We start from the raw sequence: 8,759 nt of genomic DNA, 5'->3' as shown, positions 1-8,759 counted from the left end.
TCGATGCAATAATTTTACGGCCGTTCAGAGTTTAAAATTAAAGATGGGATGGCCAGCCTGCGAGAAGCAGACGAAGAACTCGAGTGATGCCGAATCGGCGGTGACCGATTGCGAACTTTCAAGATTATATGCATAAATATTAAATATAGACAGAGTTGAGGTAATTGAAAAACTACTGCAGTCAGTTAATGCTCTGAAGTGTTGGGAAATGTAACGGACAGATATTATCTACAAAAAGTTGTTCGGAAAAATACCATAACCAAATAAATGAATAAGCGAAAACTCACCGGCCCTGCAAAGCACCGTAAAGTCCAGCCGCAACTGATTCGAATTTAGGTGTAATCCGCTTTTTATACTTCAGACCTGAGTTAAACTCGTTCGCTGAGTGACCATACGAAGAGATTTTCTTACCGATTGAAATTACCCTCATAATTCCTGCCCTTGTTACGATTTTGCCAAGAACTGGTAAACGAAAACGTGAAACATGGTCAAGATGTTGGATGAATTCGAAATAGTAAGAAAATAAATTTTAACGCAATAGGTGTATCCACTATTTACTTTATTAATCGAGTGTTTCGCACTTCTACATCAAATGCAGGACCGAGAATTCATTTAATATTGTGATTTTAATTACCGACTGTTCAAATCTCCTCAATGATTGTCATGTTGAACACTCGGAGCGCTCGTTTCGTTGAACAAGAATACCACGAAGAATACATAACTGCGAGATTAGAGCGGCTGCGAGTTTTTAATTATATAAATGCAATCTGAAAGATCGCTGGCAAAAATTCATTATGATGCTGCTCGCCTATGGTAAAATTCGATGAGGAAATTTTGTTAGTTATTGCAACGTTTAGCGGACTAGTTACTTACAAAAATGAACATAACCTCACATGTGCAACGGGTGAAGTTTTTATACAAAACTATCCTGAAACTTCACCGCGGCTTACCGTTGGAAATTCAACCTCTGGGCAATAATTACGTCCGCGATGAATTTAGGCGGCATAAAAATTGCAACCCTGCAGAGGCTCAAGTTTTCATGACAGAGTGGGCTGCAAGTATCCTCAATGCAATATATCTGGCTGTGTTTGATCACTCGATTTAAAATTACACCGCTATTTATACCTTTGCAATTGAATAAAGAAATGATGTATTTCAGGATTATGCTACAAAACTTGCTGAGCAACTGGGACTTAGAGGACCACAGCAAGCCAAAAAATTAGGTATAGATTTGGACCAGGATGCGATTGAGAAAATGAGAGATGAGCAAATACAGCAACTCTATGAATTGATGATGACGGCAACTGGAAAACACGTTGAAAAGAGTGATGATACTTAATCATAGGTGCACTGGGTTGTTACCCTCTGTAAGTGTAGTATATATAAAATGTCTAGTGATCCTGGATATTGTCAAGTTCCTGAAAATGTGGCCTGACTTTATACAATATTAAAGTAATATCATATGCATTTTAGAATTTTTCAGGAATCACATATTCTGGAACTGTATGCATGTTCTCATCCATACTTATTTATCCATTTCACACTCACATACTTCAAATCTGGTTAATTCAAAGAAATTGACAACAAGCTACATAATGTTGCTTCAAACGTAGTTGTATTTTTGTTGAATTATTCAACTATTTATGTTAAATTTTGAAATATTTAGAAAACCACTCAATTCATTTCCAGATATCCTTGTTAAAATCCTGACTTTCACTACGTTTAATGTATTTTATTTTGTAATGTGTCAGATTGATAAATATTCTTAGTTGTAAATTAATTCACTATGAAATAGTCAAATTAATCATCACATAGTCATCTTCAATATAGATAAAATTAATGCCATAAGGATTACGTGTTACAGTTACTTTTAATGCATCAACAATCGTAACAAACTCATTCACAAACCATCTAATTGCATGTAGAATTTCACACGACTTGTCATGAAATTTCAACGATCACTGCAAATTCAAAATTATATTACAACATTTAAGAAATTAAGTGATTCTTCACGTTCCTCTAAAGTTAATTACTGTATTATCAAGTCACACATCATGTCAACATATGTATCAAACCAGCCTCTCACGATCAGTTGACTGATCATTATCTACTACTTATATGCTGTATACACACAAATCAATGTAGCTTCAGCTATAAAAGTACCTGTTGTTCGTTGCTCAGTCAAACTGGACAACGTGAACTTGGTTGTTATTTAATGAAAAATGTCAAATGCATAAGAAAAAATGTCAATGTGTCCAAATGTTACAAGAACGAGAGAAACTTAAAACAATATTTATCTCCAATGATAGATCAGGCATAAAAAATATTAATCACCAACATGTCTGACCATAATTATAATTTATTCTTAAAAAGCTTAGATAAAACGAGTGATAGACGTGTTAAAGTTGTTTCAAAAATATATCAACATGTAATCAAGAATTATGAGCAATATGTTTCCCTTCGAAAGTTCGATCATAAACACGGTTTAGAATACTTGCTAACTTGATATCACTGTATTATTATAATTAAAATATCTGTATTTTCATTCGTGAATCTTTTAATAAAGATCACCGATAAGTAGATTAATACAATTCGAAATTGTGCTTGGACAAAAATGGAAAATACCATCACAGCTACTTGACTTGGAAATATTTCATCACAGTGACAAGTATGGAAGCACAACGTAATTCGTTAGTTTCAACTCAGTCGCATAGAACCATAAAAAGCTTAAAATAACGGAAAAATTAATTAAAGTATCACTTCAACTTTTACTAGGTTTTGATACTTTCAAATTTAATCCACAAAATTCGAATGCTGAGAAACTGAGTAAATTTGGAACCTTTTTCCGTAAGGAATGTCATGTTTTACCTCCAACACTTTATTATAAATTCCCTATATACGTGAAACATCTATAGATAGCTAAGGACGATTGTCTGGTTAATATGTTAAAAAAAAAAGTATAACTCGTAACCAGTTTCTTTATTAAATCGGCTACTTGATCGATTATCAAAATTCCCCGCATCTTCGGACCATGGACTTGATGCTTCGTAATTCTAGACACCGCGATGCTCGTAGCAATAGCGATATAAATTTCGACGTATATTAATGTTCAACAAGACTGTAGTATTTCCCTTGATCTGCCATGAACCCCTTAACGTGAGTTTCGTTCATTTAATTATGCATCATCTGATTTTACATTCGCTATCATTTCTTTCACGCGTTTCGTGTGACGCAAAGTATTTATTTGGTATCGAACATAACCTAACCTAATGTATTCTAACCTATCCTAGTAGTAAACAACAAAGTTGAGTTTGAGACGCAGTAATTTTTAAATTTGAATATGTCTAATGTCTATTGCCACTATTCCAATTCATTTTAGTATAATTGATTTTTCAGGAATGTAAAAAACATAACCAAGTTAGGTGAGCAAGAACTAGTACGCAACAGTAAATCTTCATGGCACGACAAGTACAAAGACAGTGCTTGGATATTCGTTGGAGGCCTACCGTATGATTTGACAGAGGGTGATGTTATTACAATATTTTCCCAGTAAGTTGAATATTTCTACATTAGAATCGTCAAATATTTAATAGCGGTATAAATCTTCAAGCAAGAATAAAGGCTCTTGCTTTTGTCAACAGGTATGGTGAAATCGTAAACATCAACCTCGTCAGGGACAAGGACACTGGCAAACCCAAAGGGTTCGGTTTTATTTGTTACGAGGATCAAAGGAGCACTATACTCGCTGTAGATAACTTCAATGGCACAAAGGTGTGCACTTCAGTGCTTTACTAGTTTATTCATTTTTGAAGCCTTCAATAAGACTAATATGCCTCTATTTTCAGGTCCTGGGTCGAATTTTGAGAGTCGATCACGTGGAGAAGTACAAAGTGCCAAAAGAATCGAAAAATACTGATGAACATACAAAAAAACTGCAGAATCAAGGCTGTGCACCAATCCGAAAATGATGAAATAGTTTTAAATGAGTAAACACACAGCTCTTTGAATTTAAATCGATGTTACGTAGGCAACTGATCAGTTTCAAGCAGGGAAAACAGCTAAGCGATAAGAAAGGGCTTGCCGATTATGTACAGCCTTTGCAATTTCCTATTGACACATAAAAAGTACTTTGATCGTTGTCGATTATAAACTGTGATTAAAATACTTATAGCTTATTTACTCTCTAGAAAGGGTAGATAATCGTATTTTGCATGACACTGAACACTCAAGAAAATCTTGTATAATACATTTGGTTTATTAAATTCTACTACCTGTAGTTAAATGTAAATAACAGTTTTAACAAGAATTGTCTTATGGCTCATGTATTATGTTTCTTACAAGTTGATTAGAGAAGTTTAGTTTTTTTTTAATGTGGCAGTTTAAGCGCATCTGATTATTACCAAAAATATTCTATTTGTTATAGTTGGTGTAAAAAAATTGTAATGTATTTAAAAATGGATGCACGTAGGGGTATTATTCCTGAGATATTTCAGACTACGTTCATTATCTTGATTATACCGTATTGTTTTGAATATGAGCCAAGGTTTTTTGTCATTGACAGTACCCGCCAAAATCATCCTCATGTTGTACGCGGATCCGTCTTATGTGCGGGTAACTAAGAAAAACACCCTGAAATAATGTATCAGAATTTTGGGTCATCTTATACTTGGAAGAATACGGTACTTGCTACACAACACTCAAATGTTTGTCCTAATTAAAACAGAATTTCAACCAATTTACAGTCGCAAATCACACATTCCTGTAAGTTGAGTATCAAAACCATGCACAGGATTTCACTTGTAACGTCGCACAGTTCAAAAATAAATATTTAATTTTCTGGTAACGACTCAAAATTTAAACATAGACACTAAATAATAATCTATTTTTTTTCTGTTATAAAATTTGAACGATCAAACATAAATGTGATAGGTACATGTAAAAAATATTCTAACAATACTCATTAGTCGTTACGATGTCCGTGTTAGGTAGTTAATTTATATTATATTTTCATTTTTTGTATAAGGATTATCAAGATGATCCAAATTCATTCATCCACTTCTCATATTTCTCAAGATCCTCTTGCGACACACTTTTATTGCATTTCTCAACAGCTTCTTCAAAATCTAGCACAGACACAGGCAGGTCGAGCTCTTCTTTAGGTAACTGCCTAATTTGATCTGCCCTTAGACCAGCAATTTTTCTGCGCATGGACATCATAGACGCATCTCTGAGCCCAAATATTAAAAACCATTAATCGTGCTATACAATTACAGACTGTTACAGGTGTTATAAATTTTGATCTCAAGCTCGATGACAGCTGACAAGCTGGAAAATTACTTTACCTGCAAACATTGGTTATATCTGCGCCTGAATAGCCTTCGAGTTTTTTGGCAATGTCAGTCAAATTTACTTCTGGGTCTATTTTGACCTCGCGAAGATTTATCTTCAGCAAGGCTTCTCTACCTTCGTCTGCAAGTAAGAGTCAAAATAATTAGTTCGTACATATTAATAAATGATTTTTTGTACTCAATTCCTTCTCTTAGATCTTACTGTTAGGCAGAGGTATGTAAATGCGTTTCTCTAATCGCCGTCGTAGCGCTTCATCTATATCCCAAGGAAAGTTTGTAGCAGCAAGTACCATCACAACTTTGCTCGGATCTTCACTGAAAATAACACCTAATGTAATTTAAATATGCTTGAATATATTTTTATGTAAATTTCTCATACTCAGAGGTCAGAATCATAGTCTCTATACCTATATCGTAAGTTATACAAAATAAATACCTGTTCGAATTGACTCCGTCCATTTGTACAAGGAGTTCAGACTTTACACGACGAGATGCTTCATGTTCAGATTCCGAGCCCCTTCTTGAACACAGTGAGTCTATCTCGTCAATGAATATGGTACTAGGAGCGTAAAATCTGGCCTGTGTTAAAGCAGTTTTCAATTTAGAGTTGTGTTTATGAAATTACGTGAATTTTGTGAATTTGGCTTGTGGCAGTTTTCTCAACTGCAGTAGCACTACACCCTTACCATTTCAAAAAGTAAGCGTACTAATTTCTCTGACTCTCCTCTGTACTTTGATGTTAACGTTGATGAAGAGACATTGAAAAATGTTGTTCCACATTCTGTGGCCACAGCCTTTGCAAGCATTGTTTTTCCTGTACCAGGCGGGCCAACCATTAGCACACCTTTCCAAGGCCTTCGTATTCCCTGTAAAAGTGTATGTGCATCTCTGATAAATTCATATTATTCATATTACTTTTGCCTCTATAATAATTTTAGGTACTGATATTTACTTTTTCTGTTTCAGAGTATGTGATAAATATTCATTGCAGAAATAAACATACTTTGAAGAAGTCTGGCATCCACATTGGCAAAACAACAGCTTCTTCCAGCAATCGCTTTGCCTCATAAAGATCTGCTATGTCGTCCCAGTGAATGTTTGGATTTTTTTGTACAATATCTCGTTCTATATAAAAAGTTTTCAAGTTAACATGTCGAAGATCAAATGGTAAGGTGAAAAAGCAAATTATCGTACAACTTTTACTGCTCTCTACTCTATACTTACCGAGCATGTCTACAAGATCTCTGTCATTTCCAGCTGGCTCAAATTTGCGGTCTTCCACTTCAACTTCTTTTTTCTCAGAGTCACTTTTATCCTAAAAAATTGGGGTCAAAAAATATTCAAACATTTACTATAAAATACAAATACTCAAATGCGTAAATGCAATGCAAAATAAATGTAATTGCTTTCTACTTTGTTAGGTCAACATAAGTTTTTCACCTTAACAGAGTCATCTTTTTTGGTCGGTCTTTTATCGTCTTTTTTAGAATTAGTTTTGCTTTCTTGTTTTTTCCCAGGTGGAATCGAGGATTTACGAACATTTGAGCGAATTGATTGTTTTTGATTTTTTTGAGGCCGAGCATTTCTACAAAGATAAAAACAGTTAGCATTTTACGGCGTTTGTACAAATGTAGTGTGAAATATCTTAGAAATGCTACTTCTACGTCCATCCATTTTTAAATATATTACAACAATTTTCCTACACCAGCTGTAACAAATAGGATATTTTTGGTAATTATCAGATGCGCTTAAACTGCCACATTTTATTACAAAATTCTCAAATACCATTAATAAACTTACTTTTGTTCTGCAGGAGTCAAAGGAGGCCAGACGTCAGGATCTCTTGGTGGTGCAGGTGGCCACATACTAGGTTCACGAAGTTCACCGAAAGTCCACGAAGTTGGATCCCGTGTAGGCTCTTCGAAAGTCGATAAACAAGATGATCCTACAATAAATTTACAAAATACGGGTAAGTAAGATCAGTTATTTTTAAAGATTAAAAAAATTCCATAATAATTACAAGTTTTGAAACACAAAACTGTGTGCATTTCTAAATGAATCTTGTATATCAAAAAGATTTATTCTTTCAGAATTGTTCATAGTGAAAGCACAAGTGTGATACTTAATATTGGAACAGGATTTTGCTAACTGCAGAATCTTGTTTTTTATTCTCAAGGATGTACTAAAATTTTTGTTCGATATTAAAATGGCGTTTTAAAATTTATGAACTTTCGTATAAGTCAAGTTAACATAATCCGGAATCTTGAATGAAAGAAACCATACCTCCGACTAATCTTTCTCCATGAGTATCAATTTTAAAAAGCTGTAAGGTGTTTGAAGTTGCTTTAACTTTTTCAAACTCTTGAGCGATTTGATGCTGCACAACTTGCCATTTCCCTTTGCGAGTCGTGTCACCTATCGTAGTGAGAAGCCTATGTATCTGCTGAATGACACCTTGGTAATATACACCGGATGTGTCATAATTTCCCATCAAAGCCATTTCCCTAGCTAGTTTTGTGTTCTCGCATATCTCACTTATAGAAACTGACATTATTGCAGCCTGTTCAAGATTCTGAAAATAGTAAAGTTGAGTTAAAAAACTAAAGAAACAAAAAAATAAGGTCGATCTTGAAAAAATATCGCTTGTTTCAAATTTAGTTTTCCTCTGTAGACGAAAGAATTTAAATAGTTTATTTTTACTCCATACTTAAAAATGATCATTACTAGTGATCAAATTGCATTGAATCTTGCAAACAAAAAAGAAAAAATTATTGAAGTAACTAGAAAACCTAAAGCATGTATGCTTCAGCCTTACCAAAGTTACAATAAATCCTTTTAGATTCCAGGAAAAAGTAGCAATTTATTTAGATCAATGAGGAAAATGAGTTGATACTATCTCTCGGATGTGTTTCTGAATATTTTCAGAATATCTAAGCATCAAACATAATTTATCCGTGCACCGCCTACACAAATCTCATTCCTTATGTACAGGCATTTTTAAGTTTATGATAAGCAGTAGCCAAATTGATTGCTAACGAGGGAAAGGATCTTGTATAACTCGAATAAAGCTACACTGACAGTATTTCATATATTGGCTAACCATGTCACTCATTAAGAATAAACTTTTGCATCTACTCAAAGGTTTTCTATTATTTATTTAAATTGAATCTATCTTATGGAAAGAAAGGTCAGTATGGAATAATCAGTGTGAGGTTAGACTGGAGAAATTATTTATTTACCTAAGTGGAAAAATTCTGTGATAACTCAGGATGGTTTTCCCCGATCGGATATTGATCAAGCGCTTTTTTTATCACGCTAAGACCGGGCTAAAGTCTTGGTGATAAACACAATCCTAGCTCCCACGGTTGCGTCGAGTGATGTGACGTCATTTTTTTCTTGATTCGACCATTT

At 34.2% G+C, this 8,759-nt stretch overlaps 3 protein-coding genes and 1 long non-coding RNA gene across 4 annotated transcripts; 3 read left to right on the top strand and 1 right to left on the bottom strand.

Moving 5' to 3' along the window:
* Positions 1–867: 867 nt before the first annotated feature.
* Positions 868–2,919, top strand: Sdhaf3 (Succinate dehydrogenase assembly factor 3). The gene is made up of 2 exons (XM_046622450.2): positions 868–1,054; positions 1,160–2,919. Exons 1-2 carry the CDS (start codon positions 878–880, stop codon positions 1,337–1,339), a joined length of 357 nt encoding a protein of 118 aa, XP_046478406.1. The 5' UTR covers positions 868–877; the 3' UTR covers positions 1,340–2,919.
* Positions 2,920–3,009: 90 nt separating this feature from the next.
* On the top strand, positions 3,010–5,923 carry LOC124217134 (RNA-binding motif protein, X-linked 2). Its single transcript, XM_046622449.2, has 4 exons — positions 3,010–3,156; positions 3,397–3,549; positions 3,642–3,771; positions 3,846–5,923. The coding sequence occupies exons 1-4, from the start codon at positions 3,143–3,145 to the stop codon at positions 3,966–3,968; spliced, it is 420 nt and encodes a 139-aa protein (XP_046478405.1). The 5' UTR covers positions 3,010–3,142; the 3' UTR covers positions 3,969–5,923.
* Kat60 (Katanin 60) lies at positions 4,235–8,728 on the bottom strand. The gene is made up of 11 exons (XM_046622443.2): positions 8,588–8,728; positions 7,632–7,920; positions 7,149–7,293; positions 6,789–6,933; positions 6,573–6,663; positions 6,352–6,473; positions 6,035–6,214; positions 5,785–5,927; positions 5,551–5,663; positions 5,343–5,469; positions 4,235–5,227 (listed from the first exon to the last, which is right to left on the bottom strand). The coding sequence occupies exons 2-11, from the start codon at positions 7,897–7,899 to the stop codon at positions 5,029–5,031; spliced, it is 1,533 nt and encodes a 510-aa protein (XP_046478399.1). The 5' UTR covers positions 7,900–7,920; positions 8,588–8,728; the 3' UTR covers positions 4,235–5,028.
* LOC138190819 (uncharacterized) lies at positions 7,093–7,918 on the top strand. Its single transcript, XR_011176914.1, has 2 exons — positions 7,093–7,317; positions 7,439–7,918. It is a non-coding gene; the product is annotated as an uncharacterized lncRNA (long non-coding RNA).
* Positions 8,729–8,759: the final 31 nt, after the last annotated feature.

This window comes from Neodiprion pinetum, chromosome 4, assembly GCF_021155775.2.
Source record: "Neodiprion pinetum isolate iyNeoPine1 chromosome 4, iyNeoPine1.2, whole genome shotgun sequence".
NCBI classification, from domain to species: Eukaryota; Metazoa; Arthropoda; class Insecta; order Hymenoptera; family Diprionidae; genus Neodiprion; species Neodiprion pinetum.
Note: the sequence above shows the minus strand (reverse complement) of the source record. Positions and strands in the feature narration are given on the sequence as shown.